This window comes from Ictidomys tridecemlineatus, chromosome 10, assembly GCF_052094955.1.
Source record: "Ictidomys tridecemlineatus isolate mIctTri1 chromosome 10, mIctTri1.hap1, whole genome shotgun sequence".
NCBI classification, from domain to species: Eukaryota; Metazoa; Chordata; class Mammalia; order Rodentia; family Sciuridae; genus Ictidomys; species Ictidomys tridecemlineatus.
In genome coordinates this window covers 97,691,163-97,715,579 of record NC_135486.1, presented here as the reverse complement: position 1 = coordinate 97,715,579, position 24,417 = coordinate 97,691,163, and the positions used below count along the sequence as shown (strand labels likewise).

Sequence of the window (24,417 nt, the reverse complement as noted above, 5' to 3'; positions counted from 1 at the left end):
TGAGCCACATCTTCAGCCCTAATTTTATATTTTTTAAATTTTAAGACAAGTTCTCACTGAGTTGTTTAGCACCTTGCTTTTTCTGAGGCTGGCTTTGAACTCTTGATCCTCCTGCCTCAGCCTCCCAAGCCGCTAGGATTACAGTTGTGCTCTACTGTGCCTGTCCCTAACTATCTTTTGATCATAAAAACTATCTTTTAGTTTTGATAGATCCCAATTTGCCAGTTTGTTTGTTGGTTTGTTTGGGTCTTTTTGAAATGTAGTATTATTCTGTTGCCCAGACTGGTCTCAAACCCCTAGGCTTAAATGATCCTTGCACCTCAGCTTCCAGAGTTCTGGAACTATAGATGTATGCCACCACTCCAGGCTCTCCAATATGTTGGCTTATCATTTTCTGTGACTTGTCTGGGAATTTAAAATAATATAATCAGTTGGAAAACCATTTGGCAGTTTTTTGAGAATTAAACTTACACCTAATGATATCCTCCCACCATTCCACCTCCAAATACTCAAAGAGTAAATTGTAAAACTATCTCCTTATATCATCTTCTAAAAGTTTATAGTTTATCTTTTATAAAAAAACTAGGAGTTTCTAAAAATTCGCATCAGTTTTTTTTTTGTATGTTGCAGAATAGGGGTTGTAGTTTGCTGATTTTCTTATGGATATCCAGTTCACTATTTACTGAAAGTATTTTTCCCTTTGTATAGTTGTAGTATCTTTATCAAAAATCAGACAGTTGTGTAAGTGTGGCTTCATTCTGGGTGCTGTGTTCTTTTCCAGTGACATGTTTGCTGATCCTTATGCCTGTGCCACTCTCTGTGATCACTGTAGCATCCTGATAAGTCTTAAAGTCAGATAATATAAATAATATCACCACCACTACTGGTTGTTATTCTCTTCCTTCTCTCCGTTTTCTTACCCTCCCTCAGCCCCTTTCTCACTGTTGCCCATCATTCTTATAATTCTTCTTATTTGTGGAATTTTATTTATTTTTTAAGCTTTGGCATACTAAACACTATATGTCCTGGGTTTTGTTTTTGTTTTGGATGGGATGCTGGAGGTCCAATTCAGGTCCTTGTGCATGCTACGCAAGCTCTATACCACAGAGTTACACCCTCAACCCACACTGTATGTAGAGTGTACAGTTGAGTTTTGACCTGTGTTCAGCGAAACTGTCTGCAGAATGAAGAGAGTGAACATACCAATCTCACCCAAAGGTCTTTTTATGCCTCTTCATAATCCCTCCTCCTTGTCTTTCCCTGCATTCTGTCACAGGCAGCCACTGACCTGCTATTGGTTACTTCAGGTAGATTACATTTTTCTAGAATTTTATGTAAGCAGAATCATTTGGTTTGTTCTCTGCTTGGTTGTCTTCTTTTCTTGAACTTGTTTTATTTTTTATTTTCTCAAGATTTTTCACTGACATCACTGAAAAAATACATTGCATGGCTTATAGGATTTTCTAACACTTTATGATTCTTTCACTTTGAGAAGCATTGTGTCTCTTTAAATTGTATGCCCTCCTGTTTGATGTATTACTTCAGACTCTTAAGGTTTGTTTCACGCTAACAAGATGTTGACTTGCCTCATGGTTTGTGATCTCACACATACTGTTTTGCATTGGGTATTAGGCTCTATAGTTGTAAATCCTAGTGCCTTTTGCCTTTTTGCAGAGGTTTTTTTTTTTTTTTTGGTACAGGATATTGAACCCAGGGGCACTTAACCACTGAGCCACAGCCTCAGCCCCCCCCACCTTTTTTTTAGTTGTAGTTGGACAAAATACCTCTATTTTTAAATTTTATTTTATTTTTAAAGTTTATTTGTTAGGTGTAGATGGACACAACACAATGCCTTTATTTTTATGTGGTGCTGAGAATCGAACCCAGGACCTCACCCATGCTAGGCGAGTGCTCCACCACTGAGCCACAACCCCAGCCCCCTCAGCCCTTTTTTATATTTTATTTAGAGACAGGGTCTCACTGAGTTGCTTAGGGCCTTGCTAAGTTGCTGAGGCTCCTGCCTTAGCCTCCCAAGCCTCTGGGATTATAGGTATGCACCACCGCACCTGGCTTTTACAAGGCTTTTGTTAATATTTGTATCCATTTATATAAACATGATTTTAACATAATTGGAGGGATGGTAATTCTAAATTCATGTTGTTTGCATATTATTTTTGACATTTGATAACCTTGTTTAGTGAAGACAGACATTTCAGGTGATGTGGTAGGAAGGTGTGTGCACTTTAGACTTGTGAATCTTTAGTTTTATAATCTAGAAAGTACAACTCAGACAAAGTGCAAGAATCTTTGAAAAGCAGCAGGTAGGGGTCTATGGATGACATTTTGAGACATTCTAGTCTTAAGCTTTTGTTAGGGGTATTCAATGGAATGGAGACATGATAGTCAGAGGTAACATAATTGGACTTGGGCTCTGGCCTTGGCATTCCTTTTATTTCTTATATAGATATATCAACTCTTCCTGAAAGGATGCTAATAGGTGTTTGCCAGCTTACCTATTTGGAATGTAATATTTACATACTACATAGTTAAAAGGAACAATCTAAAATACTGAATTTTTAGAGGGACTAATTAGCTAGGAAAACTAGATAAGTACAAAGGATTTAAGGACCAGAGTTCTAGTCCTGGCTCTGTTACTCATCAGATCTTTTAAGTTCTTGAAATGTTATAACCTTTCCTAATTCTCAACTTTCTCATCTCTAAAAGGGGATTAATATCATTTGCTCACATTTTTGTCATGGTAGTTTGATAATTAGATGATGTCATCTATTCCTTGCCACAGTAACATCTTCATCTTTGTGTCTGAAGGGGGTGTGCTTGGTGTATGGTAGGTAAGTGTGTTGGTGTTTATTGAGTTAATGAATGAACTTGTAAACTTTATTTTATTTAAACTTTCACAAAAATTGAATTGTATAATGAACTTGTATACCCTTCCCCTAGTACTTGTAACTCTAAAAATTAGACATATTTTTATATCACCAAAATATGATCACATCTAACAAAATTAAAATAGATTCCTTAAGCTGTATCAAATTCATATTAACATATCCCCAGTCAAAATTATATATATATATATATATATATATATATATATATATATATATATGGTATATATATGCCATAATTAGTGTTTGTTTCTGTTAAGTGAAAATAATTAAAACATACCATTTTCTGTGATTAATAATGAATCCATTTGTATACATTATCTTTGAATTTATATTTATCTTAGCAAATATTTTGTAATATTTTAGCAAATATTATAAAATATTTTAGAAAATTAAATTTTAAAATGGAACATTTGGAAAGTATTATTGATTTCTATGCTGTTGTACACACTTATTAAAATGACAATGCATGAAAAGTTTAAATATTCATCACATATCAATATCCAGAGAAGTAGCATGTTTCAGGGACTCAATGTGATCATATTGAGAACCAAAAAGTACTTTCAAATTCTTGAGCAACTGAAGAATATTTTTAAAAGTTTTCTAAAAGCACTTGATAACTGTGGAATATGAAATTTTGCTCAAGGATTTATTATTAACTTATTTTTTTCTTTGATAGGAAAATAAAAAATATTTCAGACGTAGTGAACTTGTGAAAAAAGAGGAGGAGGCATATTTTGAAAGATGCGGCTACAAGGTATGAATGTGAGCTTTTATATTAAATTGTAAATTTCTGCGTTTAAATTTATATAGCTATTGTTAAATGACAAAATTATTGATCTCTGTTCAATTTATCAATGTTACACATTAGCCTATAAGTGAGAAGCCATCTGGAGAGGTATGAGTTTTTGTTTTTGTTTTGCTTTTAAAAAAAAATTCTTGAATTTAGGAAAATATATGCATGACTTTTGGCTCGGAATGGTTTGGCTTTTTGTGGACAGCATGAAGTGGCTTGAGATCAAAGCTTGACCTTTTTTTAAAAATTAAGTCCTGGATCTGATGCTGCCTTATTTTCCTTTCCACCACCACTTCTCTCCCTCACCTCTCCCAATAAAACTGTATCTCAGAAGAGTCCAGTTCATTTTATTCCTTCAGCAACAGTGATATTAGCAGTGGCATTTCCCCTGCTTTCTCCTGCATATTTTCAGCCATTGATTATGTTTGCATTGTTAATAATTCCTTTTGGGCCCTTAGTAACTCTGCCTGAAATATAGCACCATGTATATGTATATGCTTTTATTGTAATAAGTTATAACATTTCAGATACTGTTTAGTTTATTGAATAGAAAATGTAACTTTGAAATATTGTTTAGAAACAAATGAGTTGTCTGAAAGGCTTTTTTTGTATGTTTTGGAAGCATGACTGAAACTATTTTCAGATTACCTGTTGATAATGTGCTGGGGGTTTTATTGGGATGGGTTAATGCTTATGAGGTGGAGAAATCGGGTTTAAGTTATTTTTTTATAACTCTATATCTTGTTTAATAATTTTAACTCAACAATTAAGAGATTCTATCAAAATACTATTTGAATCAACTTTTTGCTCATGAAACCTCAATATAAAATAATACTCTTGTGCATGTAATAGGGAAGGTTCTAGAAATTAGTTTATAAGGCATAGCCTTTCCAGAAGGAAGCATGAGGAATGAAAATGTTATGTATATGCATTTGGCTTTATTTTGTAAGGTTGGAAAGGCACGTATTAAAGAAAAATATAGTTAATATTTTTAAAGGCTTTTTATATATAAAAGCTTATATTTGCATCTTGATCATTTCCTATAAACATACTGATTTACTTCTAGTTTAGGAAATTAAGATAAGTTCTGTGTAAATAATTATTGTATCCAATTGAGAAAGATGATTTCTCAGTTCCCAGATCTCTAAATTTGAACTTTTTTAACTTCTTGATAAGGTAGGAAAAAAATTAAGAAAGTGGCAGTTTTTGCTTTGCATAGATTTTCTCAGTGCTGTGGGAGGGCTTTTTTGCTTACATTGAAGAAAGCAAGCGCTGAAGTGAAATAAATACTGTAAAGATATTAGTTGTAACTTTGAGTCTAGCTGACAAAATGTCTTAGCTCTTTTCCCCAGAGCTATAAATGGCCATTATATAATTTAAAATGCTTTTAGTCCTGAGGGTTTTGAAAAACACCTATTGATATGCTTAAGAAGAAATCATAGATTTTTGTTTTTGAAGATATTTTTAATAGCTCCTTCTTGGTAGTAGTGACGATATAGTATCCATTGCTTTTTTTCCCTTTATAGAAACTAATTACAATTTTTTTAAGGCTTGGTCCTGATTTGTCTTGTGAAAATATGAAAGTTTAGTCTTTTACCTCAGTATCAACTAGGATGAGTCCAGCCTTTAGCCATAAACTACAAGATCATTTATTACATAATTAAAAAAAATTTTTGTGGGGGGTACTGGGGATTGAACTCAGGGGCTTTTGATCACTGAGCCCCAGCACCAGCTCTGTATTGTATTTTATGTAGAGACAGGGTCTCGCTTAGTTGCTTAGTGCCTCACCATTGCTGAGGCTGGCTTTGAACTCGCAATCTTCCTGTCTCAGCCTCCCAAGCCACTGGGATTATATGTGTGTGCCACTGTGCCTGGCTATTACATAATTTTTTACCATTAGAGCTTTTTTAAATTGAGTTTCTTTCTTAATAATTAATAATAATTGATGTTGATTTGCTTTTATGGTCCTTTGAATCTTACTCCCCCTTTCAGTATTGTAGATTTTCCTACAGTCAGTGTTTTAGATTTGTCTTCTGGTTAGATAGGAAACCGTGTTTCAACAGACCACACAGTGGGGCTTCTAAATTGCTTAACTCAGTTTTCTCAGTGATTTGGGCAGTATATTTGAAAAAAATGTGAGAGTCCTACCCCATTCCCCTTCAGGTTCATATGAACAAGAATGTCACTCTTTCCTTGGATGGCATGTATAGAATAGTGCCATTTTTCATTGTTTTTCTACAAGAATTTAGCTCAGTTTGTGGATCAGTTCTGCATCACCTTGGGAATTTTTCTACATGTCCAATAGTGATTTCTCTGCAGTTGGAATAATACCATTCAAAAGGCAAAATAGGAAAAAGCTAGAGCTTGAAGCTTCATAGTTTCTATTGGAAAGTAGTTCTCTTTAGTCTTTATTTTAAAGCTAAGCAACAATCAGGTAACTCTGAAGGACACTTTTCTCAAAGGTGAAGCAAATTGATTGTTACAAAGAAAAAAGTACTTTTTTTTAGAATTTGAAGAATGTAAATTTCAGCAACATGAGTTTTGATTTTGCAAATCATTATGGTTATGTTAGTTTTTTATACTAAGAATGCTGTCTCCCGTGTGCATGCTTTCTACTTGTGTTCCTGACATGGATTTGTTTGATAAGCTCTTAAAAGCATGTACATTTATTATGACTTCTTTCCTCAGAGAAACACTTAGAAAACCTTCAGTACTGAAACTTATTTAATGTCCATGAATAGCTAAGGTGATGGAATTATAAATGGTTAGCTGTGTTTTAAAAACTAAATTTCATCTCTTTTGGCTCTTAATATAGATACAGCCAAAAGAGGAGGACCAGAAACCATTAACTTCATCAAATCCAGTATTAGAACTTGAATTGGCAGAGGAAAAATTACCCATGACTCTTTCTAGGCAAGAGGTAAGTTTATATGAGTATTTTATGGGAACATTTTTTTCCACATGTTTACATGAGTTGTGTGTCATTATTTCTCATATAAGATGACTTACTGACCTAAAAGTCCTGTACAAGACAGTTTTCTTCATTAGATTGTAAATTAACCTCTGCTTCTTTTCTTAATAGTATTCTTACTTTTTTTAAAGAGCGTATCATAAACTTTGAATGATAAACACATTAAACATACTTACTAAGTTATAACTGAATTCATGTTTTCTAAATAATTATACTTAAATTATTTTTTTGTCTAAATTACTTTATTAATTGCTAACTGCCCTTACTTACTGGTACATCTTTCCAGGTTAAAATACAGTGATTTCTACAATTTTTAACGGCTTTGTAATTTCCCATTGTGTGCTTGCACAAAAATATTTTTAAAACAATTTCTTTCTTAATTGTCATTTTAGATTGCTTCAGCATTTCCCTATTATAAATAATACTGAAATGAACATTCTTGTACAGACATCATTGCAAGCATAATAATGTGTGATTATTTCCTTTGGAAAAGTTTCTGGAAGCATGATTTGTTTCTGAGGCAAAGACTGTATTTTAAGATTTTTTTAAATACATGTTTATCAAATAGTTTTTTAGATGTTAGATGTGTTATGCCAGTATTTATATTTTACCTGTAGTGTTTGCCCATATCCTGGTCAATAGCAACTATTACTTTACTTACAGAATAGAGATATTTGTGTGATTTAAAGAATTCAACTATAGAGAAGGTATAAAACAAAAATGTCTTTTCTTCTTCCTATCTTCTATCTTTCATACCCCCCCTCCAATCTGTTCTCAGTTCTGCTAGAGTCATTCACTTACACAGTCATCAGTATGCAATTGTACACTTTTTCTTCCCTTTCACACAAGTGAGATTATTTATATGCTTGTGTGCCTCGCTCTTTTCACTTAAAAATGTATTTTGAAGACTGTTGTATGTGTGCTTTTGTGTGTACATACTATATATGAAAGTTTTTACTTTGGGCAAGTTACTGAGACTTTCTGATTCCCTATTTTTTTTTCTTTTTTTTGTGTTGGTGGTGGATACTGGAAGTTAAGTCCAGGTGAGCTACATCCCCAGTCCTTTTTTATTTTTTATTTTGAGACGCAGTATCACTAATTTGCTTAGGAGTGTTGCTAATTGGCTTTGAACTTGGGATCCTCCTGTCTTAACTTCTCATGTAGCTGATATCCCTTTTCGTGTCTGTGTCAAAAAATTTTTTTTTGTATGCAAGTTTATTTAACAAATTAGAATAATGGAATTCTCACACTATCTTGAATTCAGATAGTTTATTACCTTTCCTTTAGGCAAAATCACTGTCATGTAATCCCACACAGATGAGAATTATCCATGTAAATTGATATTTAGAAAAATATTGCATAATTCTCATAACTTGGTTCATTAATAGCCCTCAGTTTTACAGTGTTTTAAAGTAATAACTAGCTCAAATTCTCTTTTTTTTTCTATTTAGGTTATTTAAATTTGTGATTGACTCAGTTGGTCAATCATCTTTAATCTTTAATCTTTGTGTCAGCAGTCTGTCCATGTTTTATGAGTGTCTGATTGTGGGTAGGGCTCAATATTAGTACAGAGTGTGGCACATAGATCAGAGGGTGGGTATTGTGCCTCTCACTAATACATTTGAGTTGAGGTTGTTAGTTCCTTATTCCATATTTTTATAGTGGGCGTTACACAGAAGGAAACCTTCATAGGAATGATGACTAACTGTAGAAGTCACCAAGTGAAAATAAGTAAAGGAATTTGGAATAGTTAGCTTAAAGAGAAGAATTAGTGGGCTGGGGATGTGGCTCAAGCGGTAGCGCACTCGCCTGGCATACGTGCGGCCTGGGTTCGATCCTCAGCACCAATACAAAAAAGATGTTGTGTCTGCCAAAAACTAAAAAATAAATATTAAAATTCTCTCTCTCTCTCTCTCTCTCTCTCTCTCTCTCTCTCTCTCTTTAAAAAAAAGAGAAGAATTAGTAAATATATTTTTAAAATATCCATTGAATTTTGGAGAAATATTGAATATTCTCTGTGGTTTCTTAAAATAAAACTTAGGCAATGGGAAGAAGTTTGAGGATGCAGATTTCAGTTTTCAAAAGCAATGCATATCTGTCTTGAAATTGGGGTGGGATATTTCTTTCTTTTTTTTTAAAGATGTTGATGGACCTTCATTTTATCTATCTATATCTATCTATCTATCTATCTATTTTATTTATTTATGGCACTGAGATCGAATGCTCACACTGGTAGGCAAACGCTCTACCACTGAGCCACAACCCCAGCCCTGGGGTGGGATATTTCATGAAGAGATATGATTATTCTCATGGATCTGACAAGGACATTTTTGAGGGTTTTTTTTTTTTCTTTCCCTGCTTTGATTGGCATTAGATGACCTCTTAAATTTCTGTTTTAATCCCAAACCTCAGTTAATACAAGGAAGTCCTTTTAGTGGTTTCTAGGTGTATTTTACTGTTTATGTTCCCAGGTTAAGTTCTTGATGGCAGTGTTTTTTTTTTTTATCAATTTTTCAATTATCAGTTTTCTTTTATCAGTTATTTTCTTAATTACATTTTTCTTTCTCCTTTTTTAAATGAAACATAATGTACACAAAGAGCATATAAAACATAGATGTAATATAATGGATAATTACATTACCCAAGTCATGAAATCGAGTATGAGTCTGTACTTCCAAAGTCCTGTATGTGCCCCTTTTAGTCATCTCTCATTTTCTCTCCTTGAATTTTACTATAGTATTACGGTGCATCCTCTTTGCTATGATTATGGAGTCATTGTTTGACTCCAAGTTTTATTCTCTGTAGAACTGCCATTCTTCCCTCCTATCTTTAGTGTTTTTTCTGTGTGTCTTACTGCACAGATTATCCTACCTGCAACAGGCCAGCAGAGGACTGTTGTTCAAAAAGTGTGATGATAGCACAGCATATCTGTTCATGGAAGATTAAGGAAAAACAAATACAACTTACTTTTTACATCTACATTTCAAAACAGATGTTTGATCACCTAAAATACATGTTGGCAGAGGGTATTACTATTGTCTTTTGATGTTTTTAAAAAGAGGACTGAGACACAGTTATGTAAATTGAGGACCAAAACTGTATCCCTTCTCTTATGTTCTTATAAGTAAGGAGTGTGTGTGTCTTGCAGAAAAATGAGTGGTCTATATTTGGGGCTTGCTTTAGGTTTGAATTATAGATTTGCATGTCAGACCACTTTCTAGGAGCTATTCAGTAATAAAATATTTTTAGCCATGACAATGAGTCAAAATAGACTTTTAACTAAGGTATTTTCTCTTTCATTCACCGACATCTTTTTTTAGTGTAGACAGATGATTAAAATATTTTATTTTTCACTCAGAAATATGTACTTAAATAATTCAATTCATTTTATTAAACACTGATTTCAATTTTAAGGTAAAATATGTAAATTGTTTTGAGGTATTTGGTTTTTTTCCCCTGTTTGACAAATTAAATGAATTACTAGGCTTTTGTTTATTTATAGGTTATCAGAAGGTTAAGAGAAAGAGGAGAACCAATTAGACTATTTGGAGAAACTGATTATGATGCTTTTCAACGTTTAAGAAAAATAGAGATCCTCACACCAGAAGTTAATAAGGTAAGAAGTCAGAATAAAGTTAGAAAAATACAACTGTCTAGAATAGTTTGGAGTTTGACTAATTGTGTTACTATATGTAAAAAATTGAAAAATACAGTTGCTTCTGATGCTGTTTACTTTCATAAAAATGTATGTAACTTGCATATAGTTTAGTGCATTTTGACAAATACAAGTATATAACCCTACCCTTATCATGATATAGAATATTTCTATCACCTCAGAAAGTTCTCCAGTGCCCCTTCATAGCCAATCCCCATATCTCTCCTCCACTTCCAGGAAGCCACCTTTTGAATTCTGTCACCTTTATTTATTTGACTTGGTCTGGTGTCTCATATGGCTAGCCTCAGTGTATATCTGGTTTATCTTGCTCAGTGAAACATTTTTTAGCTTCTCCCATGCTATTGCAGAATTCACTGATTTCCTTTCCATTGCCCAGTGATATTCAGTTATATAAATGTACTATAGTTTGTTTTGAGCTTTGGGCTATAATAAATAAAACTGCTGTGAACATTGATATCTGTATCATATTTGAGCCTATTATTTTTTCTCTTGAGTAAATATGTTTTGTTTCTTTGGGAAATACCTAGAAGTGGAATTGCTAAATAATAAAAATAGATACATGCTTAAGTAAGAAATGCCAGACATTTCTAAATATCATCCTATGGTATTGTTAGTCTTTTTAATTTTAACCATTCTCTTGTATGTGTAGTAGTATCTCATTGTGATTTTATTCATATTTCCCTATTTACTAAGATGATGAATCTCTACTTTTTCATAGACATCCTTCATAGACTTTCTGTAGTATTAGTCATATTCATTGTTAAATTGGATTATCTTTTGCATTTGGGAGTTATTTGTATACTTATAAATTTTGTGACTATTCTCCTAGTCTGTATCTTGTTTTAATCTCTCAATGATGTCTTTGCTGAGCAGTTTAAATTTTGATGAAGTGAAATCTATTAGCTTTTCCTTTTATGGTTGTTGTTGTTTTTGTTGTGCTTAAGAAATCTTTGCCTACCCCAAGGTCTCCTTCCTTTGTATTTTCTTTTGGAAGATTAATAGTTTTAGATTTTGATGGAAGCTCTGAGCTTGTTTCATGGCTCAATATGTGGTCCATTCCAGGGACTCTTTAAGAGAGTATGTTTTTTATTTTATTATATATTTCTACAAGTGTCAATTATGATAGTGTTGTTCATATCTTTGTGGCCTCAATAACGTTTTATCAAACTTGCTCTATCAGTTACTGAAAGATGGGTATGGTCATCTATGGCTGTGCAACAGACCATACCCAAACTTAGTCATGTAAAAGAATTTATTAATAGAAAATCTTTTGTTTATCTGTGAGTATAACAAATCACTTAGAAACCTGGTAGTTTAGATAATTTATCATCTCACAGTTTTGTAGTTTGATTGGGTTAGTTGTCTTTCTCTTGGGGTCTTCCATGTGATTGCATTTAGATAAGAGTCATCTGAAATCATCTAAAGACTCCTCTGGACTAATCCTTATGTGCCTGGCATCTCAGATGGAAGGTGAGAATTGTTGGGGCCTAAATGGGCATCTCTTTCTTCATGTAGGTTTCTTTTTGCCAGCTTGGGCTTCATGACTGCTTTCCCTATTTGTTGCCAAACCACCTTCCTGCTTCACTTTTCAACATTGCCATGGCACAAACAGTTGCCTGAACACTTTCAGTCTCTGTCTATAATGATCATTTTTCCTGTGCCTTTTGTTTTTCTCTTGTATGCCTTGGTTGAAACCTTTTGTTTTTTCAGACAAAATTAAAGATTGTTTCTCTTCTTCTAATTAATTAATTAATTAATTGAATTAATTAATTGCTTCCCTCTCTATGCTCCTGTAATAAACTTCTGTTAGTTCACTTACTGTATTTCACTAATATTGGATTATTGTACATATTTATCTTTTCCTGGTTTAATTTTGTTTGCCAAGTCTAGTGTCTTGCATATGTGGTTTTTAGGAAAGAGCATAGGAACAAAAACTCTGGATTCCATTCCTGATTTATAATTATTAATTATTGGGCCACTGACAAGTATTTAATTTACTTGAACCTTAGAGTCCTTATTTATAAATTGAAGGCAGTGATATCTGTTTCACAAGGATGTTGTGAGAATTCAACAAGATAATCATTAGGTACTGGCCTTCTGCATTTTACATAGGAAGTATTTGATGTTTGGTAAATTAAAGAGTTTTGAGTTGAATATTTCTCTTCTATGTTTATGAAAGAACAGTAGAAAATAATCAAATTGCTTGTGATAAACAAAAACTAATATATGTTGGATGCTTACTGTGCTCCAGTGACTGTTGAAAGTGCAGTGTACATTAATTTGCCTATTTATATAACTTGATATTTACAAGGCTTTTGGAACAGTTCTAGTATGTAGTAAATGTTAAATAAAACAAAAAATATTTCTCATGACATCTACATAGTAGATGTTATTGTTCTCATTTTATAGGTACAACAACTGAGGCATACGTGGGTAAAGTAAGTTGTCTAAGAGTAGTAAGCTACAAAGATTTGAAGCCTGATAGACTTCATAACTGTGGCTTTTACACCTCATGGCTGATTTTCATTCACGTTGAGGAAACTGAGGCTTCCATTTTTTATTAAATAGTCACACAGTGAATATACGTGTAATGTGGAATTTGCCAGTTTGCTAGAAATGAAGTTGAGAACCTGACATATAGATGAGATACCAGCTTTATTCTAAATATTTGAGGAGTTCAGAGTAGTTGCAGTGAAGTTGGATGTTTTAAATGAATGGTGGGGACCCCAATGAAGATCTGGTCATTTTCACTAAGACTTGTTAGAAAATTACAGCATTATGAAGATTCTTATTTGAATTTGTTGCTCATGTCTGTTTTATTTTTCTAACCACCAGTTTGGCCATTGTGAATACATTCCTTTAAGTATGTTTGTAAGAATTAACTTTGGAGAATAATGCTAATATTATGCATACTAGTTTTACCAAATTCTTAACTCCTTGTAGGGAGAAAAATGAAATGTACTTCTTATTACTGTAAAATTGAAGGTGAAACATCAGTGAAATTTCATAATGGGTATACTTCCTTTCTCCTCTTTAAAATTTTTTTTTGTCATATATAATATATATTTTTAATAAGAAATATATATTTTAATAAAAAATATATGTATGTATTTAGTTATTGATGGGCCTTTATTTATATTTATTTACATGTGGTACTGAGAATCAAATCCTCAAACATGCTCATCTATTACTGAGGTTATAACCCTAGCCCCCTTTTTCCTCTTTCTTAGGGCTTGAGGAATGATCTGAAAGCAGCTTTGGATAAGATTGATCAACAGTACCTCAATGAAATTGTGGGTGGTCAAGAACCTGGAGAGGAAGATACACAAAATGATTTGAAAGTTCATGAAGAAAACACGACAATTGAAGAGTTAGAGGTAATTTCCACTCCCAGCCCAGCTCATTCCCCATCACTTTTCCTCTGGAGCAGATAGCTAAGTTGATCAGAGAGTTTACTGAAAAGCCACTACCATCTTAGGTCAGTACAAAGGCCCTTCTTTTATTTCATGCTTTTATTCATTTATTCTTCTTTTGCTCATTCTTTATTCATATTCCTCTACTTCCTAACCTCAAAAATTAGTCATTATAATATGTTTGACATGATCTTTACATTTGTTTATGTTCTTGTAAAATCTGCAGTGTGCTATGTATATACATGCACATGCATGCAGACATACATATTTTTGGGGGGTTGACTCCAAGGCCTCATGTATGTAGGGAAGTGCTCTGTCACTAAGCTACATACCCAGGCCGGTTTTTTTTTTTTGGTACCGTGAATTGAACCCAGATGGACTTAAGCCACTGAGCTATCCCCAGTTTTTTTTGTTTTGTTTTGTTTTTGTTGTTTTTAAGAGATAGGGTCTTGCTGAGTTGCAGGGCCTAGATAAGTTGCTGATGTTAGCTGTGCCCAGCTCCTAGGCCTTTTTAAATTTTTATTTTGAGACAATTTCACTAAGTTGCCTAGGCTAGCCTTGAACTTGTGATCCTCTTGCCTTAGCCACCTGAGTAGCTGGGATTACAGGTATCTGACAACATGCCTGGTTATGTCCATATAATTTTTATTTTCGTAAATAATATTGTGTAGTGATAGTCTTATTTTATTCTTTTACTTTTCTTTTTTTCACTTCATGTTGTTTTTGAGATCCATTCTTGATGCTTTAGGTACATTTAGACCTTTGCTTTTAATTGCTGCATATTATGGCAATATTTTACCTTATAATTGTGGATAGCTGGATTGTTCCCAGCTCCTTATTAATCACAAACAACTTTATGATAAGTAGTCTTTAGTACACCACTGTGTACTAAAACAGCATGTAAAAAACATGTCTTAGCTTACAATTTTTTAATGCTTAATAAGAAATAAACTGTTATTTTTCTGTTTCCTTTGTTTCTGGTTCTTGTACCTGTAGTGGTCTCTAAGAGTAAGATTGTAGTAAGATTGATTAAAATTCTCATTTTAATCACTTCTTCCCCATCACCTATGATGGTCCCTAAATTTTACTAAACAATTAATTGATATAGGCAACCATTTGTTAGTTGGACTCACTTGTTCCTTCTTTCCTCCCACCCTCCTTCTTTATCTTTCTTTCTTTTTTGAAGAAAGCTTTATTGAGATATTCACATACTATATGATATACTCATTTAAAGTATATGATTTAGGGGATTTTAATACTGGGTGGTACAACCATTATCACTATCTATTAGAACATTTTTGTTCCTTCCCAAAGAAATGTCATATCCATTAGGAGTCATTGTACTTACCCCGTTGTCTTTTTGTTTTGGCACTGGAGATTGAACTCAGTGACACTTAACCACTCATATGATGGATATGAGCCATCATATCCCCAGGCCTTTTTTGTATTTTATTTAGAGATAGGGTCTCATTGAGTTGTTTAGGGCCTTGCTAAGTTGTTGAGACTGGCTTTGAACCTGTGATCCTTCTGCCTCAGCCTCCTGAGCCAATGGATTACTAGCGTGCACCACCACATGTGATTCTGATTCTTTTTTCTCTCCACCTGTCTTTGGAGTTATAAAAGATATTACAATTTCTCTGTAGAAATGGCAAATCAGTTTTGGGCTTTTTTTTTCTTTTTAACTAGAAATTTTAATGGATTTTTAAATAAAAATTACACAGAATATGTGATAAAGAGCATTGAATAATATGGTGTTGGTCACATATACACACACCACATTTGAATACATCCATGCAGTTTGCTCTCTGTTTATTAACAGAAGTATCATTTCTTTTTCTTTAGACACTGGGGGAGTCTTTAGGGAAAGGCGATGATCATAAGGACATGGACATCATCACCAAGTTCCTGAAGGTATGTATCACAGGTGAGGGAAAGAGGCATTCGGAATATCAAGAACTGTTCTTCTATTTTTTGAATATCAAAGGTTAAAGGCTAGATAGGGACATTCTCAAAAAACATGAGTGCTTGTGCTATGTTTATGACATCACTTTACACTTGTATATAGTGGTTAATGAAAGAAAAAGTGTATTTACTTTCTTTGTGACGCTTTTCTCAAAAGTTGACTAATTCATATAAACATACACAAAAGAATCCCAACAGTAAAATGAACAAGAAATTCGGAGGAATTACTTATTTTTTTCTTAACGCCCAGGAAGGAGTGCAATGGCAGGGTTCCAGAAGCTTTTATGAGATATCTGTGAAAGTAAGGAAAGGAAGGAAGTGGGAAGACATTGGCAATTCAAAAAGTAAACATATCTATAACCTTCCAGAGTGTTCATTTCTTCCCTTGTACATATAGTTGCCTGTTATTTATTTATTTATTTAAAAAAATTTTTTAAAGATTTTTTTTAAGTTGTAGGTGGACATAATACTTTTATTTATTTATTTATTTATTTTTTATTAGCTACACATGACAGTACAATGATCTTGACAATTCATACATTTGAATCAAATGGGGTATAATTTCTCATTTTTCTGATTGTACAGGTTGCAGAATCACATTGGTCATACAGTCACCTATATACATACAGCAATAATAATGTCTATTTTATTCTGCTGCCTTTCCTATCCCTCCTTCCCTTCCCCTCCCCTCCCAACACTTCTCTCTACCCAATCTAATGTGACACACTTTTTTTTTTTCCTCCTCACAACATCATACATGTATTCTGTATAACGATGAGAGTCTCCTTCCATCTTCCATGCAATTCCCCTTCTCCCTCCTTTTCCCTCCCACCTCTCTTCCCTATTTAGGGTAATCTTCTCATGCTCTTCCTCCCTATCCCATTTTGAGTCAACCCTCTTATATCAGAGAAGACATTCAGCATTTGTTTTTTAGGGATTGGCTAACTTCATTTAGCATAATCTACTCTAATGCCATCCATTTCCCTGCAAATGCCATGATCTTGTTATTTTTTAGTGCCGAGTAATATTCCATTGTGTATAAATGCCACATTTTTTTTTTATCCATTCATCTATTGAAGGGCATCTAGGTTGGTTCCACAGTCTAGCTATTGTGAATTGTGCTGCTATAAACATTGATGTGGCTGTGTCCCTGTAGTATGCTCTTTTTAGATCTTTTGAGTATAGTCCTAGAAGGGGAATAGCTGGGTCAAATGATGATTCCATTCCTATCTTTCCAAGGAATCTCCATACTGCTTTCCAAATTGGCTGCACCAATTTGCAGTCCCACCAGCAATGTATGAGTATGCCTCCCCCCCATCCTCTCCAGCACTTATTTTGTTTGACTTCATAATGGCTGCCATTCTTATTGGAGTGAGATGGTATCTTAGAGTAGTTTTAATTTGCATTTCTCTGATTGCTAGAGATGGTGAGCATTTTTTCATGTATTTGTTGATTGATTGTATATCCTCTTCTGAGAAGTGTCTATTCAGGTCCTTGGCCCATTTATTGATTGGGTTATTTGTTTTTTTGTTGTTTAACTTTTTGAGTTCTTTTTATACTCTAGAGATTAGAGCTCTATCTGATGTTTGAGGGGTAAAAATTTGTTCCCAGGATGTAGGCTTCCTATTCACCTCACATATTATTTCTCTTGCTGAGAAAAAACTTTTAGTTTGAATTCGTCCCATTTGTTAATTCTTGGTTTTAACTCTTGTGCTATAGGTGTCTTATTAAGGAATTTGGGGCCTGCCCCCAGTGACGAAGATTAGGGCTAACTTTATCTTCTATTAGACGCAGAGTCTCTGGTTTGATTCCTAGTTCCTTGATCCATTTTCAGTTGACTTTTGTGCATGGTAAGAGAAAGGGATTCAATTTCTTTTTGTTGCATATGGATTTCCAATTCTCCCAGCACCATTTGTTGAAGATGCTATCCTTTCTCCATTGCATGCTTTTAGCACCTTTGTCTAATATAAGGTGTTTGTTATTTTGTGGATTTGTCTCTGTGTCCTCTATTCTGTACCATTGGTCTACCAGCCTGTTTTGGTGCCAGTACCATGCTGTTTTTGTTACTATTGCTCTGTAGTATAGTTTAAAATCTGGTATCGCAATACCACCAGTTTCATTCTTCCTGTTTAGAATTGCTTTAGCTATTCTGGGTCTCTTATTTTTCCAGATGAACTTCATAATTGCTTCTTCTGTTTCTGCAAGGAATGCCATTGGGATTTTGATGGGAATTGCATTGAATCTGTATAGTGCTTTTGGTAATATGGCTATTTTAATAATATTAATTCTGCCCATCCATGAGCAAGGTATATCCTTCCATCTTCTAAGGTCTTCTTCTATTTCTTTCTTTATGGTTCTGTAGTTTTCATTGTATAGATCTTTCACCTCTTTTGTTAGGTTGATTCCCAGGTATTTTATTTTATTTTTTGACACAATACCTTAATTTTCTTATATGGTGCTGAGGATAGAACCCAGTGCCTCACGCATGCTAGGCGAGCACTCTACCTCTGAGCCACAACCCCAGCCCCCGATTGCCTATTTTTTAATTGATTTGCTAATTCTGTCTTTTATATATATATATATATTTAGTTATAGATGGATACAATTTTTATATGGTGCTGGGGATCAAACTCAGTGCCTTATGTGTGCCAGGCAAATGCTGTACCACTGAGCTACAGCTCCAATCCCTTAATTCTATCTTTATTGTAGGTGTTTCTAACTCTGGTTAAGCCTAGTTGTTTTTAATGTTTATTCACAAGCTGTTCAGTTGGAGATTTAAGTATAAAGAATGATTTTACTTGTATTTAGATTTTAAATATATTATTTTGGTCATAAAGATTCTAAAATGTATGGAGGATAGGGCGTGGAATTAGTATGAACAAGTCTTTTATTTTGGAGTGATGGCCTCCCCTTTGTAGGTGTGCATAAAGGAGTATATCCCCCTCAGCCTTCACATTGCATTGGAAGGAGTACCATGTATACGGTCAAACCCAGAGGGGACTAGGTTTGTTTCTGGGGGTGGAGGCAAGAAGTGGGAGGGATGGGTCACAGTCTGCTTTATTTTCATTTCTTTTTTTTCTTCCTTCTTTAGTCAGGTGCTTTAGTGGGACTTTTTTTTTTTTAATTGATTTATTGTCTGTACTGTATAAGTAGTTCAAATAATACAGCATACTTGGGAGACTAAGTATCATAGTGCATATGGTCTTATGGATGATTAATCCAACTTGGTCAAATTTTATGTGATAGGTACAATTTTTGCAAATAAAGTAAAAGTTTATTCAAATAATTAGGATTTTTTTTTTTTTTTAATTTCGTACTGGATTGAATTCGTGGGTACTCAACCACTGAGCCACATCCTCAACTCTTTTTTGTATTTTATTTAGAGGCAAGGTCTCACTGAGTTGCTTAGCGCCTCCTTTTGTTGAGACTGGCTTTGAACTCTGGATCCTACTGCCTCAGCCTCAGGAGCCACTGGGATTATAGGCATATGCCATTGCTCCTGTCTAAGAAATTTGATAGTCCTTTTCTTTAAGCAAATGGATTATCTTGAGCTAGGAATATGATACATAGATAAGGGATGTTTGTGACTCACTAAAGATGATACTTTGAAACAAACATGACAAAATAAGCAGAAATAGTTAAACTTTATTTGATAATATTTTAACTAACCAAGGCATTTACTTTAATGATAATGTACTGTTTTTTGTGTTATAGTGCTTTTAAACTCATTAAACCACTAGATGGCATTGTAGTCTCAATTTACTCCTTCTTTCAACAGTTTCTTCTTGGTGTTTGGGCTAAGGAATTGAATGCCAGAGAAGATTATGTGAAACGCAGTGTTCAGGGTAAACTGAACAGTGCTACTCAGAAGCAGACTGAGTCCTATCTCAGACCACTTTTCAGAAAACTCCGGAAAAGGGTAAGGTTTCTCGGGAAATGCTTTTATTAACTGACTTTGAAAATTAGAAGATAGAGATTTAGAATAACTATTACTTGTTTTTCACTAAATAGTAGCTGCTAAAATTAGTTATGCTTTTTTTCTTTTCCAGAATCTTCCTGCTGACATTAAAGAATCAATAACAGATATTATTAAATTCATGTTGCAGAGGGAATATGTAAAGGTATATTATGCTGTCCATTGAAATTATTATGAATATATTTAGGTTATGTACATAATGTTTATTTGAGATGGGGGGATTTTGCATAGTATGGTTTAGAATAAATGTGAAGTGAGCTAGTAGTAAAAATAGTTTTGTTTTCCATTGTTTTCTCAGCATTATTGTTAGACATCAAATAAACCACAGGCCACAAAATGTATATTCTCAGTCATTGTTAAAGTAGATTGAAAGGTTCTGCAGACCATGAGTTTTGTATAGGCAGTGTTCATTTTATGAATGAGATTGTATTTCAAGGTTTATAAATGGGTCAATTGTTTGGAAGAATTTTTTTTTTCCATAGAAACAATGTTTTATAGATTAGTTTCCCAGATCAGCTATAAAGGCCTATTTAAACTTTAATGTAGCTGAACTATTGTACTGATGATACAATGGAATTTAACTATTCTTTGTAATTATTTCTATGGGGAAATGGTCCAGAAAAAGCTGTCGGGATTCCTCTCTCTCATTTCAGTAGTGCAATAATAGCCAACTTCTTGCAGAGGAAGGCTGTCTTCCTTCACTGCAATGTCTTTACTCCTGAATGGACTCTGGGAGGAAGTCGTGGCAGGAAAGCACTTTGATGTGAGGGACTCCTGGGAGAGAATTAGAAGGAGAAAGTAGAGGGCAGTCAGTTGCAAGAAGGCAACAAGGAGAGAAAGGCCCTGTGCACTTGTACTGCGTATTGGAGATGTGACAGGTGTAAGGAGGGCTGCTTCTTGTGACTGCCTCCCAGGAGGCTAGGAGTAGAGGAGCAATCCCAGTAGTAATACCAGAGAACTGGAAAAGGAAAGAGGGGACTGCTGGCATTCCTGGGTGATTGGATGATTTTCTTTTTTAGAGCTTTAGACTAATAAGGTGTGGTAATATTATTCCTTAAAAGAGCCAGTTCTCTCAAGAAAACTTTTTTTGGTGAGTTGTGGTTAGAAATTTCATTCTTAGTTTATATCATTTGCATGATTCCTACTAAGAATGATTTAATTGGAATGGATGGATAAGGTCAACATCATTGCAGAAAGTATTCATATCACCTGCTTGCTGAAGTGATGCCTTCATGTCTCTTGTAATCTTTTTCTCATGATTATATATCAGAAACAGGTAAAAACTTGTTTATTTAGTCTACAGAAAGAATCAAGAAATTTTAATAATGTATTTGGACAGTTTTTTTTGTAACTTTAGGGAAACTGAGTATTGGAATTATCATCAATTAAGGTCCAGTGTTAAAATTTACACATGATTATCAGTGATAAATATGTGCATATGTGCCATTAAAATTAAGTTTTATAAAATCTATTTAGCAAAGCAAATTTGGATTTATCTTTATGGTATTTAGTTAACCTATCTTATAGTACTGAATTTTTTAAAACTCAATTTTTTAAAACTCATAGATATTTGATTTTTGAAATTAAAATCTCTTTGAGGCCTGCTTAGAAATCCTCAGGGTTTTTTAGAATTTACTTGCTTTTGGCTTGATTTTTTAAAAAGAGCCATTTGCATTGGTTTCTAGCTTCACTTTTTATAGCTTTTATTTTAAGGTTCTTGGTAAGTGGGAGATTTGTGAGGCCAAAGAGATGAACCAATCTTTTCCTTCAGCTCTTTGACTTGAGGGCCAGAATTCAGACTCGGTTTACACAGAGTTATGGATCCTGAGTAGTCATCCCAGCATATAGAACACCCCTCTCCCTTCTGACAGTGTATAATGAATGCTGTGAAGTGATTAGGTATGATTTCAGGTGGGATAAGGAATAAGTTTTATCCATCAGTGGAGAGAACTAGGTTTAAGACCCAACCTAGAGTTACAGTACATCAAATTAACTACCTGCTAATTCCAGATCTGAAATGTATTAAATTCCACTGCCAAAAGGCTGCAAAGGAGTGTTTGTTATTTTCTTTTTTCAAAAGGTACCAGGGATGGAACTTGGGAATATTCTACCACAGAACTACATCCCCACTCCTTTCTGTTTTTTATTTTGGTAATTTGCTGAGGTCTTGAACTTGGAATTCTCCTGCCTCAGCTTTCTAAGTTGCAGAGATTCTAGGCTGTGCCACCATGCCCCACCATTTTTTTTTTTTTTTTAACAACCTTATCTTTGACTTCTGTTTTTTCATGAGCATTTTTGGTCCTGGGCAGGGCAGGCCCTCACACCATATTTTAATCTCTTACACTTGGACAAGAGGAACATAATATTTTCAACATGTCTCAGGGCTGGCTGAGAATTAGTCATAAAAGGCTGTAAAATACTTGAAATAAGAATTTGGAATAAAAGAGAAAAAATCATGGCATTTGCAGGAAATGGATGGAGTTAGAGAAGATAATGCTAAGTGAAGTTAGCCAGTCCGAAAAAACCAAATGTCGAATGTTTTCTCTGATATAAGAAGGCTGATTCATAGTGGGGTAGTGAGAGGGAGCATGGGAGGAATAGACGAACTCTAGATTGGGCAAAAGTTGAAGGGGAAAGGAGGGGGCATGGGGTTAGAAATGATGATAGAATGTGATGGACATCATTATCCAAAGTACATGTATGAGACACGGATTGGTGTGAATATACTTTGTATACAGCCAGAGATATGAAAAAATGTGCTCTAAAATGTAGTAAGAATTATAATGCATTCCACTGTTATATATAAATTAAAAAATATATTAAAAAAGAATTTGAACCAGTGCAATATTTCTGCCTTTCTGATCTCTTAAACTTCCTTTCAGGCAAATGATGCTTACCTTCAGATGGCCATTGGAAATGCTCCCTGGCCTATTGGTGTCACTATGGTTGGTATCCATGCCAGAACTGGCAGGGAAAAGATTTTTTCTAAGCATGTTGCACATGTTTTAAATGACGAAACTCAACGGAAATATATTCAGGTAAGCTGGATTCTGTAACATTCTTTAATTCCTCAAATTTAAAAGTCTTAAGAGCAAGAAAAAATTTGGAGTAGTACTTCTTACCTGTGGAGATATTTTCCAAGACCCCCTTTGGTTTCCTGAAATCTCATGTAGTATCGAAACCTGTGTTTACCAAGTTTTTTTGCTATACACACACACACACACACACACACACACACACACACACACTCCTATAATAAAATTTGATCTATAAATTAGGCAGAGTAGAAATTAACAATAATAATAAAATGGAACAATTGATACCATGCTGTAATGAAAGTTATATGAATGTGGTCCCTGTCTGTCTCTCTCAAAATATTTTATTGGGCTCATTCTTCTTCCTGATGATATGAGAGGTGACATGCCTACGTGGTAAGATGAAGTGAGGTGGATGATGTAAGCATTGTGACTCAGCAGTAGGCTACTGTTGACCTTCTGACAATATTTCAGGATAATCTCAAGCCATAAAGATACAGGTTGACTGTGGGCAGCTAGAACTGCAGAAAGCAACACGGCACATGAGGGAGGACTGCTGTGTACTAAATAGGACATAGCACAGCAGGATAGAAGTTCACACCTGACAACCACTAGTGGTTAAGGCCTTCACCTTCACTAAATAAATTGAAAACCTGCATATATTATGGAAGACAGGGTAAAGTGTCCGTTTTAATTGCCTTATCACTGAAATCTAATTATTACAGATAGCTTTTTTCTTAAAGACTACTTTTTATAAGTTTAACTTATATAAGCAAGTTAAATGAGCTCATCAGATAAATTTATGAATTTAGTAAAAAGCAACAAATTTAGAGTATTTTATACTAAATCCTGCTTTGTTTCTTTTAAAATGGATATACTATCTACTAGGTTGAAGTGATATGGAGAATATGGACTTGGCTTTAATGCATAGAGTCATTTTTAAGTAGCATAGAATGAAGCTTCCATAATTGTGTGACAAGATCTAAAGTGTTCTAGTTATTTTAAAGTTATACATGCTTCATATAAACTTGTTGGCTTTGTTGTTGGGCTAAACTTCTCTTTGGGAAAAAAAAATCAATTTAATCTAGCTTTGCCAAATTATCATAAATTGCAGATTGTGTCTGTATAATGATTTGTGCGGATGGAAATTCTAAAACTTGAAGTTGATACTGTGAAAATTTACTTAAAATTTAAAGTTCACTTAAAATGCATAAAATGCTTTCAGATTTTATGCCAGAGAGGTTATTACCATATTCATGAATTAGCTTATTGTTTGTATTTCAGTTCCAAGTGCTGAAATTTAATTTGTGTGTCATGCTTTATGCCTTATTCACATATATTAGCATTTTAAAAAAATGATCTCAACCTAACTCTTGAATGTGAATTGTAGACTTTATAAAGTTCAAATATACTTGTGCAAATTCAAGCACATTTCTATTTCTTAATAACTACCAGTGACAGGATTAAAGGCAAAATCTTTTAGTTACAAAAGAAGTTGTTTGGTTTTAACAATAGAATACAGTTTCAAGGATTAAATTTGCTAATTGTGTTCATCTGGACTGTGGTTAGAGCTGTAATGTATAAATGTTTATGTAATTAGATAAATTTTTTTAAGGACAGCATATTCTTTTTGTATCCAATGGTATAATTTTCACTTTAAAAATATACCTAGCATTTAAGAATAT

The 24,417-nt window shown here is 33.9% G+C and overlaps 1 protein-coding gene across 6 annotated transcripts in view; it reads left to right on the top strand.

The window, feature by feature from the left end:
- Prpf18 (pre-mRNA processing factor 18) overlaps nucleotides 1–24,417 on the top strand; it is an 87,247-nt gene that overhangs the window by 45,712 nt on the left and 17,118 nt on the right. For 3 of the 6 annotated variants that reach the window (XM_078023515.1, XM_021732423.3, XM_040276947.2), the window contains 9 exons: nucleotides 3,583–3,660; nucleotides 3,775–3,801; nucleotides 6,515–6,619; nucleotides 10,173–10,286; nucleotides 13,577–13,723; nucleotides 15,602–15,670; nucleotides 19,500–19,640; nucleotides 19,771–19,842; nucleotides 22,580–22,735. In XM_078023515.1, the coding sequence (XP_077879641.1) occupies nucleotides 3,583–3,660; nucleotides 3,775–3,801; nucleotides 6,515–6,619; nucleotides 10,173–10,286; nucleotides 13,577–13,723; nucleotides 15,602–15,670; nucleotides 19,500–19,640; nucleotides 19,771–19,842; nucleotides 22,580–22,735 (909 nt within the window). The remainder of the gene's footprint in view (nucleotides 1–3,582; nucleotides 3,661–3,774; nucleotides 3,802–6,514; nucleotides 6,620–10,172; nucleotides 10,287–13,576; nucleotides 13,724–15,601; nucleotides 15,671–19,499; nucleotides 19,641–19,770; nucleotides 19,843–22,579; nucleotides 22,736–24,417) is intronic. The other 3 variants (XM_078023516.1, XM_078023517.1, XM_005334269.5) reach the window with 1 other exon arrangement.